We start from the raw sequence: 25,314 nt of genomic DNA on the forward strand, positions 1-25,314 counted from the left end.
GTGAGACGCCTTGCAGTGGATGATTAGAAATAGGTAGCAGGGCTCTGTGGGATCCCGAAAAGTCGTCATTCGTATCGAAAGAAAAAAATCTCGTTCAGATCCCGAACAACGAGAAATTCGAACTGATCGTATCATCGTATACATGTGCATTATGTGTTTTATATTTCTTTTTCTTGAAAATTGCAATATCAAGTAGGGAATTGGCAATTATTTACCGTCCCGCCCCAAGTTTAGTGTTGGAAATATGTAACTTCTAAAGATTAGTTCTAACTCCATATGAGCGAAAACAGTCACTTCAACGATAAATTTTGAGCAAACCATTGAACTAGTTCAATGACTTCTGTGCTAGAACCCCATGCAGAACAGTTGAGAACATGGCGGTTGCTATCCCTCAAGTTGTTAGCCAGTGCATGATGATATTACCAAAGATTAAATTACTACTCTATCACCGACTGTTGGGTGTACCAGAACATAAAGGAGGCTTGGGGGACGTACAGCGCTGTAGGGGAGGGCTGAGAGAGGGGAATATATTCTGCTCCGGGAACTTGAAGACTGCAACTGGATGAGAAATTTTTCAAGTGAGAAATACGAATAAATATACAAATGTTGAAGTTTTAAAAACAAACTATTATTTTGCTGATTGTACTTATAAATTATATACTACCGTCTATACTGTTAAAAATGGTGTGTTATGGAACTTTCGAAGTTCCACATAAGCATAAGAAAAACATTACATAATTCAAGATAAGTCGCAGCAAGCAAAAAGCAAGGAATAGTTTTTGTGCAAAATGTCAGCACAGTCTTATTTATTGATGGGTTGATTGATAATATATTCTCACTTTTGATAAGTAAATAATACCAGTGTTTGTTATTGCAGTTTCTTTAATTACGCGACAGACAGAATAAGACCATAGACGAGGATTACAGTAAGATATTAATTTTGCAGAAAAATATGAATTCATCCACTTGTATAATAAACAATCCATTTAATATTTTGATAAAGCAATTAGTACATATGTTGGCAAAAACCATTTATTCGCCGAGCTTACTCTAATGAAATAATGCAAGTCACTGCAATGGCGATTGTCGTAAAAGACCAAAGCCTCGGTAAATAGTTTCAAGAAATAAATAACATGATTCCTCTTTTGGTAAATATGCGATAACGCCCGGACACCTTTCACTCATTTATTTTCTTAATTTTACCACTGGTACTTACCTATTTTGGCTTGCGGAACATTCTTTAAGATGAAGTTATGCCTTTTTCATAAAATACTTTCAACTTTTCATATTACGATTGATTATTTGTCTTACTTGTTCCGCTTCTGTAATAGACAATATGGCGTGCACTCGTAATGTGTTTTGTCGATTTGTGCGCAAGCAGTGTTTCAAACCTTCATGACAGAAAATTACGTACTATTTCGATTTTTTTTTCATGTTTACCTCCACAAACCATCCACGGGTAGCCCCACAAACCATTGACATTAGCCCCAAAAACCATCCACGGCTAGCCCCCACAAACCATTCACACAAGGTTAGGTTAGGCCTGTTAGGTTAGGTTCCATTAGCACTCATTTCACCCCTAAATTCATCGAAAAAAGAAAGCGCGGCAAACATAGTTAAAAATAGAAATTTTCGTTAAAAGAAGGCATGTTTGGAAACAACGGCATAATGTGGCAGGCAATGCCAATTTCTTACGTAAAAAGTGATTAATTCTTGTTCGGCAGCATTAAACTACGAAGTTTTTACTTTCCGTGAAAGAAAATACCTCCAAAAACTCATTTCAGTAAGTACTTTCTCCTGTAAATTTGAAGAAATCCGTCCGGGTGATATCGCATATTTACCCCTCTTTTTGGAGCGATTTTACAATACAGGGAATTTCTCCATTTTGTTTGAAATTCGGCATACTCACTAATTTTGGCCCCCTAATCACGAATCTGCAGTCAAAATTTGGCGCTCACACGTGGAAATAGCAAAATAATCGAAATTAAGTTCTTATTTCCACACCCTCGATTTCCGAATTTCCCGCCGGTTCCGGGCTCCGCCCCTGGGGTAATCGACCTACCGCCCCCAACCGCTATCGCGGCCCCGCCTATATCTATAGACTCCCTGTTAAGGGCATGTTAGAAAGTGGCCAGATTCACCTGCCCCCAAATAAGCGCCATATTTATACGTGAGCGCCAAATTTTAAGTGCAGATTCGTGGTTAGGAGACCCAAATTAGTAAGTAACCGAAAATTCAAACAAATTGGAGAAATTCCATGTATTGTTAAATTATACCCTCTTTTTAATGATGATGATGAATTATTCCAAGTTGGAGCTGCTGCTAAAATTACTTATTTTTACAATATCCCTGTGATAGTTCAGCTTATCCCCGTTCCAAAGTATTTAGAAAATACAACAATGCCTTGAGAAAACTTAAGAAAAATATATGGTAGCCTAGTTGAAATAAAGAGTGAAATAGTGTATGTAAATTATAATTATGGTACTAATCTGATATTCCCCGGACAGATTTCTTCATTTTTACAGAAGTAACTACTTACGGTAATAAGTTCCTGTAGCATTGTCTAACATCTGGAAGGTGTTTTGTGTGATGTAACGGATTTCTTCAAATTTAAAAGTTTGGGGCTCATTTGGGGGCAGGTGACTCCGGCCAATTTCTATAGATCGGCCACAAGGAAAAAAACCTTGGGACAAAAAGTCCCCGTGCAGCTTTCCCTCCACATCGGGCCATAAGGAAGCATGGTCCACTCTCCCCCTCCCCTTCTCGCTGGAGTACGATGCACATGAATCGCGGGTCTGCGCAGGTTGTTTTGCTCGTGGTTCCACCATAACATGCCTTTAACAGGGAGTCTATAGATAAAGCCAGGGAGCCGTAGCGGAGCGGAGGCGCGGCCACGTTACCAGTTGGGGGCGGTAGGTCAATTACCCCAGGGGCGGAGCCCGGAATCGGTGGGAAATTTGGACTCAAAAATTTCAAACAATAATAATTTTTTAGTTTAAATTTGCCTCGATTCCTGGACGAAAAACGTGAATACACCTTAAAGAATGTTCCGCGAAGCAGATAGGTAAGTACAAATGTGAAAAATTGACAAAACGAAGAAGTTATAGGTGTCCGGGGAATATCAGATTTTTACCATAATTATTGTAAACCTTTTTCAAAGAGAGATTAATGAGAGAAAAACATGTTTGAATGGATGATATTTTATGTATACATACAAAAAGATAAAAATTGAAATTAAAAAATTGGTAACGGTTCCGATTGTTTTATGATTTCTCCTTGCACAAAGACTAATTATCGTAGAATTTTGGAAATCATTGTCACACGAAATTTGAACCTTCCTTAAAGTAATGAGCACTGTTTGAACTCGCAAGAAAGTTATTTATGTTGGAAAAAACAACTTTAAAATTACCTTACACACATCTCATGGACAAGATATTCTCCGTCGACAAGCGACAGTAAATATCGTAGAAGCGTGGGAATGAAAGTAGAAGTATGTCGGAACCTTAGTAGAATGCATTTAGGGACTTCATTTTAATACTAACAGAACCAAACCTGGCCTGCCTAACCTAACTACGAAAGCATATATTTAACAAAATCTTAAGTAATCGCTAAAACTCCGCATTATGTGTTAAGAGAAGTAAATCAAAATTGAACAATGTTAAAATTGCATTCGTAGCATGATGAAATCGCAATAAAACAAAAGGAACTTGGGCCAAAAATTGTATTAAAATGTTTTTCATATAATTTCAGAATATGGGCTGTGTATGATATTTTTTGACAAGTAGCTGAAAGAGAGAGAAGAGTAAACCAAAGCATGCTATTTACATATGGTTACTACAAGCATAATCGTCCAAATTGCCAGAGGATATAGGTTAGTATTATTAGTTATAATTATAACCTGTGGAAGATTAACTGCATTTCTGTCCATGGGCATACATTGTTGTTTTTCACCGACACTTGAAGCTCACTTACATAAATGATGATGAAATACTTGAAAGGTATATATATACAATATATATACAATAATACAATAAATAAAAATACAATAATTTCACGGTAAGGTTAGGTTAGGCAAACACAGTTAAAATTTGGGGTCATAATTTTTTTCAGTATTAGAAACACAAAATCTTGTGGTAGGTACATAATGAGCAATCGTGCATTGTCGGTTGCGATCACAAACCCCCTTTTTTTTGGAAATTCCACATGTGAGCGCCAAATATTAACTGCAGATTCATGATTAAGAGCCCGAAATTATTGAGTATGTGAAGTATGAACGAAATCGGTGGAATTGTCCCGTATTGTAAAATTGCTCCATATATATGTGTGACTTTCCTGTGCCCATTGTAAAGGTTTGAGTAAAACTGTTCCCAGCTACAATGACTGTTTCTCTTTCTTGCTGCTACAAGACAAAACATGGCTACATGGAGTTCTTGATTATTTTTTTTTCTTTCTCAATATCTGACTGCCATGCGGGAGATCCAGGTTCAGTTCCCAGGGTGAGTGATTCCAGGTGGAAATATTTCCAAGAATAGCCCTGTATTGAGTGGCCCTGGGAGGGAGGGCTTATAGGCAGCAATAACATGGTGCTGATCACATCACTTTCACTTTGGCTGAGGTTTAGGCCTTACCCCCACACACTGCATGTAGCTTCATGACATAGTGTGATAAACAGGGGATATACCTTGGCACAAACACTTTCAATCTATGTCACAGTTTGCGTACATTCATTCTGTTGTGATACTTTCGTACTCCAGTTTCAATATGCACATAATGTACAAGATAAACAATGCAAGAAAAATATTCTGTACATTAAAAAACTACCAATGGAGGAAAAATGAATTCTTGTTCAACCACAATTTTCTCAGAGTTCTCTTGATCATCAGCTCCAACAAACTTGTTGCCGCAGACGCATGCTTTGTGCTCTGTGTAATTGACACCAAATATTGCTTTCCTGCAGATTCCCGATAACAGAAATCAATTACTTCGCAATTCCACATGCTTTGCTATACAGGGTGTCTCATAAGTAATAGCGCAAACTGACACAGGTGAAATTACACAATAATAGAAGCAAAAAAGTCTCAGTAAACATGGGTTGCAAATGAGCAAGCTGTTTTCGAGATAATCGCGAATGTGTGATTACAAGCCGCCACTGACTTTATTGTTTGTAAATGTCGTCCTAGTTGGTAAAATGATATAATTTGTGGAAATGTGTGGTTACAAGCTGTCATTGATTGCATTTTGTAAACACCGAGTGCTTTATTCCTTGCACGTTCCGAGGTTTGCTCTTTGTTTACAAAACAGAACATTTCCGAGAGGTGGCATTGTAATCAAACAGAACATTTCCAAGAGGTGACGTTGTATGGATACAATCAGTTCACAGTCTAATCGTACTGTGGGAGTCACGTCAGTTGTGCTGGACTGCATAGTGAAAATGGAACGTTACAGCAACGAAGAGAACGCGAATATGCATTTTATGTATGGTTTGGCTAACGGCAATGCATGGGAGACTGCATGCTTGTACCAAGAAAAATACCTTGCTCGAAGGAACCTTGAGAGTCGCACATTTACTAGGGTACATCAGCGCCTCAAAGAACATTACAATATTCCAAATTACAACAGAAGGATATTTGAAAAATACATAGTTTGGCTGTTAATAATTTACAAAGAAAGTTTACATATTCATTTGAGTTAACAATTATTTCTTTAACGTTGATAAAATCTTACATTTTGGAATTATACAAATTTAAATTTTCCGCCATTATTTAATTACAATTAGGTTAGTTCATCAAACATTGATAATCTTTGATTGGCAAATCTGTATTTACATCATAATAAATGTCCGTTGTCTTAAGCGAGCTGACTTCATTAGATTGCTACAGAAAGGTTAATACATTTTTTTTTTTTACAGGGCCTCCCCGATGGCATAGGTGTAACGTCATTGCCTCGTAATCGAGAGGTCCTAGGTTTGATACCTGTTGGAAGCACATAGTGGTTCAGATCGCACTTTAAAACTATCCCAGTCCCAATTAACTTATCTGTGCATGTGCACTTAAAAATTAAACTCAACCTTCTTTACTTATATTACTATTTTTTTTCTACTCAAAAATATATTAATTCAGTTTTTATCTCTTTGTTGGGTTAACAATACATTATAAAGGACACTGTACTGATTTTGAAAACAGGAGTCCCGTGTTCGAATCCTGACCGGGCATGGCTGTTCTTTGTGAGTGTCCCTCCATTAATTTCATCATAACATCACTCATTCTCATCTTCGTGGTTAGCCAAAAGTGCCAGAAAAGTGAAGGGAAATAAATCAATCGATCAATCCAAACTGATTTTGAAAAGTGCCTAATGATAGGCATACTTTGTAATTTTTAGAAATACTTTTAGACCATAAAAATAGGAATCTGAATTACAACCATTCTGAAGAATTTTAAAACGTTTCAATGTTAAATGTCAGTATTGGCAGGAATTTGTAAATATGCTCAATGTGTATTACTAATGTAAATGGTACACCTGCTCCAATTTAATTGCTGTAATTTCTCGTTCCAGAAAAAGTGTTCGTCTCTGGAGCGCTGTGTCTTTTCATGATCAGTTCATGATGTCTGAAAGTGAAGAATCAATCATCTTTAAAGGTGTGATTGATAGATTTAAAGGAGTTACTGTAAGCTCCAAAGACGAACCTTGTGATGTGGAAATATTTCCAAAGAAACTGGAAGGTACAATGTACAAATTATCTCAGGTTATAGTAGTCAGTTCATCTGCAATGGCATGTGCTCGTTATATTGGCTTCCATCATTAGCATTTCCTGCTTCATAATTGGGGAATGAAGTTTTAGATGCTAAAAAGAGGGATTTTGGACTTTATAAAACCCCATTTTTAGGGCTTTTAAGTTCTTATAATAAATTAAATTTTGTAATGCCATGTCCAGACTTGTATCATATCATTGCATCAGATTGTGATATGATACACTGATATGTATTTAATCCATATGTGTGTACTTTTAATTTTTCCACTGAAGCACATCTGTATTTTTAGTTCCACATTTTGACACCAAGATTAGGAAGCCAGGTCAGTGGCAGATAAAAAGAGTCAATGGGCCAGGAAATGCATGGCTACTCGTGGATTTTTTTAGGTGAAGGAAGTCATGAAAAGCATACCGAGGGAAGACTTTGAAAATCCGTTCAATTAAATAGGCACACGTATCGCTTGTACTATCCATTGCACCTGCACCTGCAACACTGTACCCACTTTAGAGTGGACCAAGCTAATTGGACTGACCACAGATAAATGTATTACATAAATACGTTTATCTGTAGTTCGACGTTTGTGGAGTCCTCCCAGCCTGTCGTTTTTGTTTTGCCAATCCCGTGTTAAGAATATTGCATCTTCAACTCTTAAATTATGCTATATGCAACTAATTATGTAGTTTCAAGTTCCATTGATGCAGCTATTTTGGTGTTGTGAACTTGGTTTATCCATTATTTTGAGAATTTCGCCCATCAAATCAATTACAATGGTTCAACCAACCAATTAAATGCATTCAGTATAGTGCTTGAAAAAGTTGGAGAAAGTTCGACAATTGGTGACCTCCAAATTCCTACCGATTTACTTTCAAAAAATGTTCATATGCTAAATTGGGAAGGATAAAGAAAAGTTGAAAAGAAGAGGATGTACCGGGATGTGATTGTAAACGCTTGTCCTTTGGTTGGCATACTTTTATTTGAAACAAGTCCGTTGAGGAAGTACAAAGGAGATATAACTTTAAAAAATATATTCCTTCAAAGTCTCTTCCATTAAAATCGATTTATCTGTCTCCCAGGGACGTGCGTTTAGAGATGATGCAAGATTTACCATTATGCTAAACACAGGGTGCTAGGTGCCAACGAAGTTCAAATTATGCTAGGTTTAGAACCATAATGCGAGGGTTGGCATCACTGAATGAGGAAGCGAATGCTTCTTTCTCACTGGACCATATAACCGAGCAACCCCCTCCCTTCCACACTCCTTGCCCATCCTGCTGTAGGTGAAAGATCGAGGTTCCTCAGCAGCAGGGAAGACTGTTGTTTTCGGCGACAACTGGAACAAGAGATAGTAGTGAACCTGGCAAATGTACGAACACTGCACTCATCATTTTTTAATGTGCATTAAACTCCTAAAAAGTAGAAAACTGGAAATAAATATAAATAAACTGTAGGGAATTCCTCACTTCCTACATGGAGTAATCACCCCTGAGGAAGTGTACAGTGGTTCATATTTATTGCATGTAAAGAGCCATGGTGGTTCATTCTTCCAGCCAGTAAACCAACTTTTTCATATAGATAGAAGTTGCTGCAAAAAATTGAAGTTCTGTTTTGTTTTACTTGCATGCCTGCATTTGTGTTTTATTTCTATTATATGTAATTCATATATATTAAATATATACAATAAATAAGAATTGTTGCAGTAAAGTAGGGCAAATTTTCAGAATACACAACTAATAGGGAGACTGCTCTGCCAGTATTAGATGTGTTTCCTCCCATGCATTTTCTATGCAATTCAAACAATGCAGATCCTTCGCGTTGAAAAGAATTCTTCTCTTTTTATAATCTACCAGTACCCAGGATTTTCCACAGTGCCAGATGCAAGCAACATGAAATACCGAGTGGCAACTTGGAAGATGCCGTGGTAGTTCAGTCGTTAGGGCATCTGACTACCATGCGAGAGACCCGGGTTCGATTCCCGGCAGGGGAGAACAAGGATTTTTTCCCACCTGTTCAAACAGTTCCCGTGCCAACCCAGCATTGTATAAATTAATTTCCTGGAGGACGAAATGGGGGGGGGGGGGGTAAAGGCAGCCAGGGGCATGGTGCTGATCACATCACCCCCACCTTTGGCGGTGATCAAGAAAGTGGGACCCTAACTCCACACCCCCTATGGCATGGTGCAAAGCACAGGGGAGCACTTTACTTTTACTTTGCAGTTATAAATTAATAATAATTTAATTAAATAACTAGTTTTAGATGCAATTTGTATGCAAAAGGCACTATTTTCAATGCAATGAATTCTTTGATTATAAAAAAGATACAGTTTGTTCAATACAAAATCTTTATCATATTTTGAAGTACTGCACCACCATATCCTTTCAATGTTCTCGCGTGGTGAAGTTCTTCCAGTCGTCCATGAGCATGTACTTGTACAGTCACTGACACTTCTGGGTTGCAACACAGAAGTGTCCATGAATGCACATGGAGAACCTTCTCTCCATGCTGTAGGAAGTTATTGCTGCACACTTTATAAATGCAACTGCTGCTGATTCCCAAAGCAGGTTTGGGGCTCCCTGAGGAGTAATGGTATCGTTGTCGTCTTTTAACGAAGAGGTCGTAGGTTTTGATATCTGTTGGAGGCACATAGTGGTTCGGATCCCGTTTTAAACTGTAGGTCCAGTCAAGATTAGTCTATTTATGCACAAAGTGGGCTTAAAAAAACTCAACTTCAAAACTCAAACCACAGGTAGGTTTGCAGTGGTCTTCTCTCCTTGATGAACATGAATAATTTTTTTAATTTCGTGCTGGAAGATGGCTGACATTTGCATAGACGTTGACTCCCCTTGCTGTTGCATTACATCCTTTTGCTGCTCGGATTTGTTCAATGTTCAAGGGAATCAAACTTTTGTGGTGAAAATTAAGGATCGTTCTTAATTAAAGGTATTGTTAAAGTTACTCGAAAGGTTTAAAAGGCGTTTTTCAGGTCAAAATAGGGCTTTTAGATCCTATAGAATTTCAGTAGAGGGTTGCTGAGTACATGAAACATAAAGATCTCTAAATAGTATGTGTCTAGGACATAGCAAAAAAAAAAAAAATATATACCTAGGTATATAGGTATGAACCTAGAAATCCGTTCCCTATTCATAATATATCACTTGTGCTAACAATTACTGTAGAATGGTGGGAAAAATTGAAATCATAAATCATAGTGTTATTGTGCCTGCCCTTCAGACTTGTTTATTTTCATTATTATATTCCATTTTTCTACTTAATTAGTGTAATCATTATGAAGAGAGGGTCATGTATACATTTTTACAAGTTGCACGGAAGAATGAGGAATACATGTATAAAACTGAAAATGATTGTGAGAGTAAGTTTCAAATTTGGAGAATCTAATTTCTACATTTTAAAGATCCAGAAAGTTTTAATTTGTACACAATTATGCCATGAAAAGTAGGCTGTACAAATGACCACACTCGTAAGTCACCACTGTCTGTACCATTCTTTTCATATGGGGAACGTATACATGGACAGTAGATTAAGTCAGGGGTCAGGGTGCGAAATCATTTAAGACTGGGGAGGGGAGAAAAATCGTAATCAACAAACCCCCCTCCCCCACAAACATACATATAAATTATACGATATACATATTTGTAATGTTGTTAAAAGTAAAAATAAATTACTAAATTAAAAATATATTATTATTATTATTAATTATACAAAGAAATAAATTTGTTACTTTTATATGTATCAGATATTATAAAGTAGCAAACTACTTCCTTTACTAACTGGTTAAAGATGTTAATAAATTATGAAATAGTTGAAGTGGTTTTATTATGTGTAAGTTTTGATTTATGTTAATATAAATCAATTATTATTATTGTTTTGCATTTTTGTTTTACTTTTATTGTGCGCAGTGGCGGCTGGCAGCTAGTATGATGGGTAGTGCCAACGTGATCAAGAAATCGAAAAATTTTCGCTAGCATATCTCATAGAAATCTAATGAAAGAGGTAATTTTAATGGAACTTCAAACCTGCAATCCCTGGCATCTTAGGATGCTGTGCGAAGGTCGGCCAGAGTTTCTAGGAAATAAATGATGTGACTATTAAAATTTCGACGCCCATCACCTTTACCATTTTTTTGATATTTTTAAATAGAATTGATGTTTAAATCTGGCGTGGGACAGCCAAGTTGTTTAACTTTTAATTTAATTTCGTATAGTACCTTGGAAAACAGTGTGTGTAACAATGCTCTAATCTGACTCATCTTTACTAACTACCCTTCCTTTCACACACCATCGGACCCTTTCACTTCACTAAAAAGAAAAACACTGAACAATTAGAGACACTGAGTCGATCACGGTATTCTCCCCTTGCTTTGTTTATAATTTGCAACCCAAACACAGCAGACGGTACATCAACAATCAATGTTACTAACAACTGAAATATGATTATCTGCTAAATGAACTGTAGATCTACAAATTTTAGAATTCAATGCAAGAAATTGAATTATATCTCCAAGTGAAATTCTTATGCTGATTGATTTTCCGTGCGATTTTTTACAAATGTTAAAGTAAAAAATCCCCTGGTGATTCGAATTCCCTTTGATATTTAGGCAATTCTTTTGTAAATGTCTTCAATGTTGTCAACGTGAGTTGCGACACATGAGTGTCTGTGCATGAGAGCAAGGGATATATCTTTTCTTAAGGAAAAAATCGATAACAAAAAAGTCTGGCTGGCTCTTTAGATGCATCTATCTAAATGGTTATATAAATTTGGGGAAGATATTACATTTGTTCTTGCCAAGTATGCAGGAAAGTATATTTCTTGCGAATTACTCCTCCAACGAGTATTACAAATCGGTCAGGATTAGTCACTTCTCTGTGAAGTTTGCAACTATGTCAACACAATGTGAAAGCTCTCGCGTCGTGCTAGCCCTGGTTGTCTTATGGCTACCACCTCGCTCGTTAACTGTGGAGACTTTTTCATGCCTCTGCGCACAGGCCAGACTATGCTGGCCCAGAGCAAGTGAGAGAACAGCTGGGGGTGCAGCGCAGGAATTGAGGTGGCCGTAAGCTCAAACAATTAAGGGATTTGAATCTCCTCGTTCGTAAATGTATTAATTTAACTATATTTTGGCAAAGCAAGTGCTTTTTCTTTTTCTGAGGGTAGAGCCATGGCACGGTGGCTGCTGATAGTGCGTATTGATGTACCAGGTAACCAAGAAAGTTCATGCATTTTTAGTACAAAGAAGAAAAGGTCCAAAACAAATGTGTTTACCTTATATTTATTCTGCAAAATATCCACCATCCGCTTCTACAACCTTCTCCCATCTTTGTACAAGCCTGTAGATGCCATGTTTGCAAAAGTCTTTGTGTAGGGCCGCAAAAAAAAGCACCACCGCGTTTTCAATCTCCTCGCGAGTTTGGAAATGTCGATTGCGCATATGGTTGTCCATAGACAAAAAAAGATGGTAGTCTGATGGAGCGATGTCGGGTGAATACACTGGATATGGCAGAAGTTCCCAGCCGAGAGAAGAAATCACCTCCAGGGTCATCTTTGCTGTATGCGGTTTAGCGTTGTCTTGGTTGAAAAGAACACGCTTCCTATTCACTAATGCAGGTTGGTTTTTTGCAAGCTGTTCGGCCATTCTTTGCAATTGCGCGGAGTACACCTCTTTGTTGATGGTTTTACCACTTTCCAAGAACCCATAATGCACAATCCCAGCCACCAGACACACAGCATCACCTTCCGCTGATGAAGAGCAGGTTTTGCAGTTAAAGGTATGGTGTCATTTGATGATAGCCAATGGTATGAGCGTTTCTTGTTATCGTACATTACCCACTTTTCATCACACGTCAAAATGCGGTCCAAAATTGGACAGTTGTTGTTCCTAGTGAGCAAGGAAGCACAAATGTTCAGTCGTTGGAGACGGTTCGCATCAGTCAGCTCGTGCGGGACCCACTTACTCAGTTTCCATGATTTGCCAAGCTCATGCAAGTGCACACGAATTGTTTCAGCACTTACCGCAAATCGTTGAGCGAGTTCTTGACACGTTTGACTTGAATCCTCTTCAATTGCTGCCTTCAGTTGGTCCACATTAAGAGATTTCGGTCTGCCCGATCGAGGTTTGTTTGCCAGTGTCTCATCGCCACTCGAGAAGGTCTGAAACCACTTTTGCGCTGTCCGTTCACTAATTGTACCTTCTCCAAACGCTGCACATATTTTTCTTGCTGCTTCCGCTCCTTTTGTGCCCAACTTGTACTCATACAGTAAACACGCCCTGATTACTGCATTCGACACAGCCATGGTTCACTGCGAATACTTGCTCCCGAACTATCGACTGCGACCTGTTATGTACGTTAGCCGACATGGCAAGGAATGAGCTTTCCGCCAATCACACATACATGTACCCCTGGTGGCTGAACTGCGTACTACCCCACGAAAACTACAGGCAGTTGTAAAAACCGCATGAATATTCTTGGTTACCTGGTAGATTTGTTAATGATCTCTTGAAGGAGAAAAAGCATTGAAAACACACAATTACACTAGTTCGAATGTTTTTGATATTACTCTTAATACAGTATATTTGAAATTAAATGTAATTTCTTATCTTTTGTTTGTTGTAACAAAACCTCTCCCCCCAGCAATTTTTGGTGGGTAATTTTTGAAGCCGAGATTGTTGGTGGGGGAATCCTCCCCAGGATTTCGCACCCTGGGGTTCCCAAATTTTTTTGTTTCATGGTGCCCTAAGTGTTTCCAGATTTTTCCATAGTTCCCAAATCAGAATGTAGGCCTATCTACCAATTGCAACTCTCAGTTAGTGTGGTTAGGTTGCTTGCCTTAAGTTAAAATATAAACATATATTGGAAACATTGTATGTGTAAAAAGTACTAAATAAAGCATATATTTGGAACAATTATATCGTTGACTATTTTAGTGAAAATATTGGAACATTTTGTGACGCCCCTATAAGCCAGCGTCGGCTGCGGTGCAACAGCCTGCGAGGGCCAGGGCCTACCTACCAACTGCAGGCCTCACTTCCAATTGCTTAGGTGGGAGATCATCTAACCAGTTACAGGGTGACATGTGGTGAGCACGACGAACCTGCAGTCGTCGTTGTAGGTTTCCATGACCTGGTTGCGCTACTCATTCATAGCTCCCCAATTTCCTCACAATCGTGGGTGACAACCGGTCCCATACACAGGGCGAAAGCTCAGGAGAAAAGTTGTTACGCTTCCCCCAAGAGGCTCGAACCTGCACGAGTTCCGTAGCCAGAGCCCAAAGCATGACTCCTTAGACTGCACAGCTACAGTGCAGGACCAACAACTGGATTAAGCCAATCAAACTGAATGTGCTAATATAAATAGTTTAATTAAATTAGCAAGGTTGCTACGTGTCTGGGAAACAGGGAAATGTCATGGAATTTTGCAGAGTGTCTGGAATTTACGTGCATTTTGGAGTCTGCAAGACAAAAATTTGCAAAATGAACAAGCAGTTCACTTCAACTTCTGGATTCGGTTCTTGTGATTCCACTCCCAAAAAAGATTCAGTTTAGAAACTTGTTTCTTTCATTCTTATGATTCTCAGTCTTGTGCAAAATTATGGTTCGTTCGAATTTCTGTAATAAATTTGCACTTTTATAATACTAGATATTACAAAAATATCAAAGTAGTCCAGTTATGTGATTGTTAACTAAAGTATGTTGACAATATGATCATAATTATCAGAAAGGTTGGTGAAGATAAGGTTATCGTCTTATTATTTTATAGATCTTAGTCTTGTTGGTATTTCCTATAGAATTCCAATATGCAACAAAAATTTCTCCAGATGCTGTGTACTTACAAATGTAAACAAAAAAGCAGCATTTTCTACAACACTATAAATCTGCCAGGAAATGAAAAATTGTGTATGGTTTATGAACTTTTTCTGTTGTTTTTATATTGTGGAGATCTGTTATGGTGAAATAATGTACCTCTGTTACCTTAGCCTGAAGGCTAGATGCACGTGATTTGATGTGTGTGTAGAATGGAATTTTCTAAAAAAAAAAGTTGCAAAAGTGAATATTCGTAATAATTAACTGATTATGTATTTAATTGAAAAACACAAGGTTCAAAAGCAAAAATTAGTATGATAAACATGTCTGGAAAAATTTCATTTTTGGACTGGAAAACCTGGAAATGTTGGGGAATTTCATAATCAAAGAATTGTAGCAACCCTGATTAGGCTATTTTGTTCAGCCACTTTTCGCTAATCTTGACCATGAAGATTAGTGAACAACCACAAACACACATTCCACAGATTATCCTGGCTGTGAGTTCAGACACCAGAGCCTTTTTAGCCTGCAGAAAATACAGTACAGGGTGTACATTTAAGGGCCTTCACAGGTCATCCACTATATAAAGAGCAACACCTTAAGGATATAGGAGCCTAATTATAATGCTAAAAATAACAAACATGATTTGCCTAACCCACTCGCATAAACACACAGAAACAGAATGGATAATACAGAAAGCAACCTGAAAGTTGTTCAGAATGAGCTTTCAGAACATGTATAGAATTTAATTCATTTAGATAATACAAGGTGACAATTAATGAACTATATGAAATAAAACCATCATAATTTCTGAACGGTTCGCGTGATGACGTCCAAACTGCGTGGCTGGCCACAGGGCATGATGGGAATTCGTATGCGTCTGCGCACCCAAAGTGTTGATGTCGGCCATTTGCAAGTGAAAATGTCCCGGAGGAGTATTTTGGGGACTGCATTCTGGCTCTGGGGTACCCAGAGGCCACTGGAAGGGGGCTATGCTAAGGACAAGGTGTACAGAAATAACCCCAAAACCATTGCCGAGCTGAAAACTGCCATTCAGGAGGTCATCGACAGCATCGATGTTTCAACACTTCAGCGGGTCATGCAGAATTTTGCTGTTCGTCTGCCCCACATCATCGACAGAGGTGGCAGACATATCGAACATGTCATAACCTAAATCTGAATGTCTGTAGTGCCGTTTACATGTGCAATACAGTTTGTGTACTACGTGGTTTGTCACTAATTTCCGTTTTATTTCATTAGTTCATTAATTGTCACCCTTTACATGTGTATCATGGTAATTTTCAAATTATCCAGAATCTTTGTGGTTAGACTGTGAGTGGAACATGCATGCCATGTTTGGAAATTTCTTGCTACCTGTACTTCTGCAAGTGAATTTCAAAATTCATATTCTAGTTATGTTGATCAAGTTATTCATGTTTCTTCATTCAATTGTAGAGTCACTGAAGAAATGGACAGAGAGCAAAATTCGAGGTGTGTGGTTTAAGGTGGCACTGCAGCATTCCGATTGGGTGCCAGTATTGGCCAAGGTTAGATATTTGCTTATTTCACTGATAAGACTGCCATATCATTTTAAAACTGAATCTCCACTCCCCCTTTTCCTGTTCTGTTTACCAACCTGTTGCTTACCTGTAAACATTGCTGCATGGTGTACAGATTGGTGCATATTGTTAACATTTAATTCCAAGAATACTTTTGCAAATAATATTTTTGCAAAAATTGGAGAGCCACAGTAACTGAGTCGTTAGGATGTCTGACTACCATGCAAGTGAACTGGGTTCGACCTCTGGTAGGTGAGAACCAGGATTTTTCCACTTGTTCAGGCAGCTCCGGCACCCACCCAGCATCATATAAAGTGGGTACCTGGAGGAAGCTCTGGGGGGTAAAGGTGGTCAGGGGTGTGGTGCTGATCACATCACCCCCACCTTCGGCCATTTTGAAGAAAGTGTGGGGCCCTAACTCTACGCCCCCTATACCTTCATGGCATGATGCAAAGCATAGGAGAGCATTTTACTTTTTGTTTACTTTTGCAAATTAACGATGTTTAGAAAATAGTGTGTGGCTCTTGGATAGACACAAGTATCTATAAGTTATTAATTTAATGATACATATCAATGAATGAATGAAGAACATACCTGAATATGCACTTTAAAAAAAATCCAAATCTTTCTATTCCCTGAGAAATCAGGTAAAGTCAGAACAGGAATTTTTAAAAAAGGACTGTCCTGAATAAATCAGGACATTTTGTAGCCTTATTCATGGAACTTTTCTTTGAAGATCCTTTACTGTGTATAAGAATATTGTAATACAAAGTAAAACAGGTGTTCAAATTACAAATTCAAAGGAAATATAACATTTGTGTAAAAATAAAGTATCTATAATCATTTCTCCTTATTTGGTGTAAATAATATATAGGGTGGGGCAGAAAAACCTGATGATTTTTAAAATAATATAAACACAGTGAATGAAAAAGAGTTAGTCTTTATTCATGTGCTAGCTTCACAGCCATATGCATGCTATTATTATTGAAGAAAATAATGATTTACATGAACATTAATAACATGTTGCAAATGGCATTTCTGCAATGGTGACTGAAATAACAGCTAGTGAGGAGTGGAATCCCCTCCCATGATCGCACCAAGTTACACAATAACAAAATAACAATTGGCAGGTTTTTCTTCCCCAGAGAAGAGAAGTTTCAACGATCAACTCCAGCAGTGTGTGGACCAAAATGGGCGCCATTTGCAAGATGTTATTTTCCGCACTTAATGTTGGTGTAAATCATATTTTTTTTAAATAATAATGGCATATACATGGCTGTAAGGCTAGCACATGAATAAATACGAACTTTTCTTATTTACTGTGTTGTATAATTTTAAAAATCATAACTTTTTTTGCCCCATCCTGTATATATGTAAATGAATTATTGCTACAATACACATAAAATTTGAGAATGCTAGGCTTCCTATGCAGTAGATAACAGAGACAATCTGTACACTAACTTGTTATTCTACATATTGTTTACAGAATGGCTTTATTTTCCACCATGCTAAGTCTGATTTTGTAATGATGAATCGCTGGTTGCCAAACGAACCTTGCAATATTCCAAATTATGCGCACACTATGATAGGAGTGGGAGCTGTCGTCGTTAATGAGGCAAACGAACTCCTAGTTGTCAGGGAGAAATATTATCTTGTTCAACACTGGAAGCTACCTGGGGGCTATGTAGAACCAGGTAATACTTTTCTATCCATCTATAGTTGTAAGGCATAATTAAAAATAGTTAACAAATATTATTTTCATTGTCATATATTACTTCAGAGGGACACAAATGCACACAATCTGAAAAGAAAAAAATTAGTATAATGTAACCATTCACAAAAGTAGCTTCTGATGTTGCTGATCAGAAGCCTGGGGAGGGGGGGCTGGCTGGATAAAGTATGTAAACCATAATTTTTATGAAACTGTCACAGGGTTTCCAAAAATGATAAGCACTTTGTAGTATACTGTAATTTTAGAAGACTTGTTTTGGCAACAAAAGTCACAGATTTCTGTTTAGGAATGTAATCGATAAATGACAAAATTCGTGAAAGTATAGTCTTTCCGGGACATTAGTGCATCCCGAAGATTTGTTTTTTTTGGGACACCGGGTCAAATGATACCATTCCGGGAGAGACAGCAACCATATTCTAAATCCACATGTTGAGCAGAGCGTGTTCGTCTGTTCTCTCATGGAGCAGGCATGAAACACAACACTCAAAATTATGAAACTCTGGCAATAGTCCACAATGCTGGTTGTCCGACAGAATGCAACTGGTGGTGGCTACATGGCATTTCATGAGGCCAGTATGTCTTGAAAGTTGTTTGGACATAGTCCCAAACAACCTTCTGTATTAGCTGCACATTTATTTCACGTCTAAAAATACTGAAAGTTCTAAGGTATGGATTTGTCCTCATGTTTGAACTGTAAGTGGATCTTTGATTACTAAGCTAGATAGTAGTAACCTTTTGTGAATGGTGACAGGAGTCACTGACATGTAAAGGCTAATTAAGTATTGTATAAGAAGAGATAGATACAGCAATTTAATACATATACAGTAGAGCGTCGATTATCCGAACGTCGGTCAACCGAACGACCGCTTAACCGAACTGTGTACTCGCTCACTTTCAGATATCTGTAATGAAAAAAGTACGTGACTTAGCTGCTCGTAAGCGTGTAGGCTTGCTTAGACAGACCAAAATAAAGGATTTTTTTAAACGTTAATTTTGTGTACTGTGTGTATTGTTCATGCAAAATGCGTATGTAATATGTACATATTTTTGTTTAATAAACTGTACCACATACTATATATTCCTACTAAAGTTGCCTTTGTACGTTACTTTGTAATACATACTTAAAGAGATGCCTGTTTTTTATGAATAAATTTACTGTACAGTACTTCTTTTTGGCAAATAAACATGTACAGTTCGATTATCCGAACAAACCAGTTTTCCGAACACCCATGTCCCCCAATTACTTCGGATAATCGACGCTCTACTGTACCTATGTATGTATCTTTGGTTCTGTAAATCTCGAAGAAGCATTTGCTCGTGGGACAGTATAGTGTGGTAGTGATTGATTGAATTGTTGTTTTAAGGCCACTTTATGCACAGGAAGGCTAATCAGGACTGGACCTACAGTTTTAAGTGGGATCCAAACCACTGTGCTATGTGCCTCCACCAGGTATTAGTGTGGTAGTGTTATCATAGACAAGGATCTATTGCAAAAGAGGCACTCGTGGCTGAACATATCTGCTGCAATAAATTAATAAAGACAATATTTTTTTTATTATTACTGCAATTTTATTAGTTGTTATCAACCATCATTTTCTCTCTTTGTACCAATGAACCACTGTTTTCCAGATGAAGATATTACGGAAGCTGCTGTAAGGGAAGTCAGAGAAGAAACAAGCATTGAAACCAAATTCCAGTCTCTTATCGCATTTAGGCACATTCATGGATTCATGTTTGGCTGTTCAGACATATACTTCATTGCCCATTTAATACCGCTGTCAGGTAACATTACAAAGTGTGATAGGGAAATTGCTGCCTGCGAATGGATGAAGGTGAGTTTGTCTACAATCGCAGAAAGTTTATTGTTATGGGAACATTAAAACCCAAGGTAAAGATTTATACACGTTGGGGAGCTTTCACGCTGAAGTAAGAAGGGATAAACAATACTTGCCATTTGGTACCAATTTGTTGAAGTAAGAATACACTTTAAAAATAAGATTTCTGTCTTGTGAACGTATTATTTTACCCTTGGTGCCTGTACTACTGGTGCAAGGTTTCGAGAGCGACATTATTAAAATAACACTCAAGGAACGCACACTATTGCACAACAATCGAACATAAGGGCTGTATTACACAGCACACTATGATGCCAGGGGTCCCGAGTTTGAATCCTGGCCCAGGCATGGGTGTTTGTAAGTGACCCTTCATCAAGTTCATCATATCATCACTCATCCTTATCGCGATTAGCCAAAAGTGGCAGAAAAGCAAACTAAAATAAATCAAATCAATCAAAATAATACAAATAAGGTCTGTATTGAATCCTCTCTCAACTGCTCTTCGTGGTGTATGAGTAAAAGTAATTTTACACTGCCCTTGCTACAAATATGCTGAACTCAAACTGACTCAGACTCACAATGTTCATGAATGCCCATGAAGGGTCATTGTGTATATTCAGCCGAATTTAACACCCAGAGCTTTCCAAGACAACTCAGCAGAGTCAACACGGTTGCTAAGAAAAAGCAGACTGAAGGAAAATGAAGGGTTATTGTGTGTGTGTTGAGATGTGCTGTTTCCAGTGTTTCATCAAGGAACGATAACTCCGGCTGTAGGCTTTTGAGCGTGAAATTTAAATTTGTATACTTATTGGAGAAAAATCGTAATAACTCTGGCACTACGGCCGCAACCCCAGAATGTCAATGAAAAAAACATAAAAATGTAGAGTTTTCCCCCTCTTTCTTAGCTATTTTGGGAAGATCACACAAACTTTTGCCTTTTTTTTCAACGAATGAACCTTTCGCAATAGAATGAAACTTGTTTCATGTTTGTGGGTGCAAATACAGTTTGAATAATGAGCCAAAATGTAAAACTCTTGTTTTTTTTACAAGAAATAGCCAATTTGCATATTACTCATAAAATTGTTATAACTCTGGCACTATGGGACCAATCTACTTCGGATAACTTTTGTTTTGAAGCTAAAACATCAGTGCATGCAACCGTGTAGAAATTGAAACCCCCAACCATGGGGGGGGGGGGGGGTTTACAGTGGGGACCGCAACCCCGGAATGTCAATGAAAAAAAACATAAAAATGTGGAGTTTGTCCCTCTCTTTCTTCGCTATTTTGGGAAGATCACACAAACTTTTCCCTTTTTTTCAACGAATGGACCTTTCGCAACAGAATGAAACTTGTTTCATGTTTGTGGGTGCAATACAATTTGAATAATGAGCCAAAATGTAAAACTCTTGTTTTTTTTTACAAGAAATAGCCAATTTGCATATTACTCATAAAATTGTTATAACTCTGGCACTATGGGACCAAACTACTTCGGATAACTTTTGTTATGCAGCTAAAACATCAGGGCATGCAACCGTGTACTATTCAGAACCCCCAACCGAGGGGGGTTTCAGGTGGGATACATGCCCCCCGAATTTCAATGAGGAAAAAAAGAAAATCCGGCTATTTTGGGAAGAAGACACAAACTTTAGTTTTCATTGTATAGCATGAACCATTGGCAACAAAGTGAAACTTGTTTCATGTTAGGTGCCATACAAAGTGAAATATAACGCAATATGTGGAACTCTGCTTTCTTATAAAGAAAGGGGGAAAAATAGTAATTTGCATAGTGCCCATGAAATTGTTATAACTCGTACACTATTCGCTGTATCTGCTTCAGATACGTTTTGTTTTCAAGCTAAGACATCAGGCCATGCATATAAAAATATTAGTGTGGCAAAGCCTCGATAATTTTATCTAAATAAATAAATAAACCAAATTACGACAAGACACTTATTTTTATTTTTTTTGTTTAAATTTAAACTAAATTTCAACTAAAGGTTGCGAGTTTTATGAAAACTTCTTGCATGCATAAAAAAAAAATGCAGAAAACGGCATTTAACTTGCATGCCACAGTTTCCTAACTGTACAACGTTGCACTCCTGCCGTTGGCTGGTTACCAAGGACACGCTCTGCATGGCTCCACCCGATATTGCTTCTAAAAACATATGCAGTATAACTCTAGCATTCTTAAACCCAAAGGTTTGTGGTTGCAGCGACACAAGCCTTGCATCTGTCCCTATCCTGGGCAAGATCAATCCAACCTTTTCCATTGCCAGAACTCGCACGCATCCATATCAACCCTTATGTTCGTTCTATCCATTCAGTCATTCTCTCACAAGTTCGAGTGTTTGTTCGTAAGCACAGCATTGAATGATTGTTTGGTGAAGTGATAGGATTTTTCTGCATGAAAATGGCAAGACGGTGGTGAAAAAGAGACGATAGTTAGTGCCAAGAGATACTTCGACCGGAAGAAACGAATCAACCCACGACTCCTTGCATATTACAAGAGTTGCTATGAAATAGACCAAGACATAATGTAATATTTCAAGTGGGATGTATGTAAAGGTAAAGTTCCCTGTGCATATAGCACCGTGACATGAAGGCACATTTAGGGAATATAGTGGTACAGCCCCACACATTCTCGATCTTGGTCATTTTGGAGGTGATGTGATCAGCACTATGCTCCAGCTGCCTTTGCCTTCCAGGGTTGCCCCAAGGTATCCATTGATTTGAGACTGGGTGAGCCTCGGAGCCACTTTATGCGGGAACAAGATCAGGAAATTCCAACCTTAGATCACCCACTTCTGGGAATCGAACCCAGGTCTCCCACATGGCAGTCAGATGCCCTACCGACTAGACCACCGCGGCTTATGTTAAATGTTGAAACCACTACTCGACCTGCTGAATAAGTGAATTTTGTGAGATAACACAGAATTTAGATGCATCTTTGTTCGAAATACATTTTAAAATGTTAGTTGATATGAAGGCTTGTAATGGAAAAAAAAATTCAACAATATTTATGTGTTGATATAACTGCTATGCACTTTTCCTTGTATAATTGCTCTACACAACTGGTGCGTTATTATTGTGTACAAAGAATCCTGCGAAACCACGGGGTCGAAAATTTGATGTCTCAATGACTTCATCCAAATCATCCTCATTGTTGTACTCAATCTAGCTGTTTAAATGTAGGACATAAAATGGCATTGAGGAAATTACATTCGTATAAAGATAAAAACTAGAAAAATTCAATAAAAACTGGAGTGCGACAGGAATATGGCTTCTATTTGCAATATGAGAAATATTTTATTCATTATTTTATGCTGTGACATACTTTGGATCAGCTCCACGGCAAAGTTGTGGAAGTCACCTGCAACACGTGGAGTCTGAGGTTGGCCGCATCTCACCATACGCCATGCACCCGTTTACCGTATTAGGAGTGAAAAATAATAATTAATATCTTGGGGCCATATTTGAGGTACAAACGTCGGATTTGGATCAAATGTGTTGTATCAACACTTTTTTGCAGTTTCATTGAATTTGCAATTATACATTTTAAGTTTGCACTTTTCCATAAAATATCAATTTTTGAAGTATATAGTAAAGATATGAATTTGATTTTCTAAACAGAGGTGCAATCATTCTTCAAGTACACAAAATCTCAATATTATATGTACAGTTGATTGTGAACTGTGTGGTGTTAAGTTACCCATTCTTTAAATTGGAAGAAAAAAAATACACTTTTCAGTGAATTTTTCGTTATAATAAGAAAATATAGTTAATATTAATTTTCAAATAATGCTGGTTAAAAAAAAAAAAATAGATGAAGCTTTCCAATGAGGTATATGTGAGTTTTTTTCCTCCCATGGAGTACAATTTTACAAGCACGTAACAAAGGGCTCAATATTTTTGTCGCAGATAGTCAAGTCATCTTGATTTAATTATTCTAATAATAAAAATATATAGTTGCAATAAAAGGAGTTATAATGTTTACCTGGTTTTATAGTTCTCTTTAAAACCTGATAAACAGAATAGAAGCTTGGTAACTCCTAGAAAAGCTTTTTTATCACATTTTCTTAGTGTACAAATTTTAGCATTAATGTCAAAGGCTTGTTTTCTTTTTGTATTCATTTCAGATAGAAGACTTCCTCATCAATCCTGGTGTGCACGAAACCAACCGATTTTTTGTGAGGAAGTTTGTTGAATGCCAAAAGGAAGGTACCTTCATTACTTGCAAGAAGGAAAACCACCCCATTTTAAAGTCTGCTATGCACATATTCAGCATTAATATGGAGGACCCGAAGACAGAGTGAATCAAACAAGTCAATGAGTCCAGTGTCTTGATTATTGTTGATTTTTATAATTCAGATTTAATTTTGTTAAATGTGATATGTATATATTACATGTAATTCTATGCATGGTTTTAGAATGAAACTTGTTGGATGAATTTTCTGTAAACTTTATAATTGTTAATGTTAAAGAAGAAACATGTTTGTCATTTGATCTAATTGTAAATAACATTATTTAAAAAAAATACATGACACTTATTTTCCAAGCATTCAACCTTAACAAAATTCTCAAAAATCAGCTGTTTTGTTAATTAAATATTTTGTCCATTGAGAATCTCGAAATTGTAAACAAATCGACATATTTTGGCTATGGTCTTTTTTTTTTAGCATGTAATTGTTTCATCTCTACCCGTGGTGGTCCTTCCATGGAACACCTTTTCAATTATTTAAATTAACTTTTGATTGATTTGGTGTTTTAAGTCCACTTTATGCACAGTAAGGCTAATCGGGACTGGATCTACAGGATCCGAACCACTGTGCCTCCACCGGGTATCGAGCCAGGGACCCCTTGATTACAAGGTGATGATGCTACCACTGCGCCATCGGGGAGGCCCTTAAATTAGCTTTATTAACAGAATAAGAACGTTTGTTGTCAGGACATTTGTTTGCGTACCCTCGCCTGGTTCCACCCTCTACTGCTTGACCCGAACGTTTCCAACATGCATGAAGCTAAACGATCCCCATGGAAGCTGAACTTCGTACCTGTTCCTGCGATAGATACAGCAGATTCACATTTCTTAAGATTTTTTGCTGTGTGCTTATTTTTAATTGCATCTTAATGGTAGTTTTGAATGTGGTAACTATAATTTACTAATCTCGTTGCGAACTTGTGTGACGTGCTCCCGAGCCCCCCCAATGTTAACGATGTGGGGGCAGAGCCCCCCCAAATAATTTTGCTTAAGAGGATCTAATGTATTATTATGCTTCTCTTGTAAAGTTTACTCTGAATTGTACCACATGAACTTAACTTTAAATACACATTAAAATGTTCTAGACCATCAACTTTGGGGGGGCTGAGACCGCTAAACCATCAACTTGGGGGGGGGGGGCTATGTAGTGGATGAGACGTTCGAGCTACAAATGGCTCTCACATGACATTCAGAACGAGATCATTGATATATTATAGTGATCTGCTTTGCGCTCCGTGGTAGCAGTTATTATATTAAAAGTCGGGAATATTTTGCTATTATGGTTGACGAAACTTGTGACATATCCATCCATGGACAATTAATATTCTGCACTCGAACTGTGAATAAAAATGTTGGTATTTTTGAGGA

The 25,314-nt window shown here is 37.6% G+C and overlaps 1 protein-coding gene across 2 annotated transcripts; it reads left to right on the forward strand.

The window, feature by feature from the left end:
- The first annotated feature begins 454 nt into the window (after window positions 1–454).
- On the forward strand, window positions 455–24,194 carry LOC145990242 (uncharacterized). Of its 2 annotated transcripts, none has more exons than XM_083125916.1 (7): window positions 455–578; window positions 3,751–3,871; window positions 6,553–6,719; window positions 16,018–16,109; window positions 17,608–17,815; window positions 19,483–19,685; window positions 23,825–24,193. In XM_083125916.1, exons 2-7 carry the CDS (start codon window positions 3,828–3,830, stop codon window positions 23,999–24,001), a joined length of 891 nt encoding a protein of 296 aa, XP_082982042.1. In that variant the 5' UTR covers window positions 455–578; window positions 3,751–3,827; the 3' UTR covers window positions 24,002–24,193. The 2 variants fall into 2 exon arrangements, with proteins under 2 accessions (XP_082982042.1, XP_082982043.1); XM_083125917.1 differs by lacking the exon at window positions 455–578 and adding an exon at window positions 662–684 and having other exon boundaries at window positions 23,825–24,194.
- The last annotated feature ends 1,120 nt before the right edge of the window (window positions 24,195–25,314 follow it).

The sequence above is a fragment of the Lepisma saccharinum genome, chromosome 7, assembly GCF_977018435.1.
Source record: "Lepisma saccharinum chromosome 7, izLepSacc3.1, whole genome shotgun sequence".
Classification (NCBI taxonomy): domain Eukaryota; kingdom Metazoa; phylum Arthropoda; class Insecta; order Zygentoma; family Lepismatidae; genus Lepisma; species Lepisma saccharinum.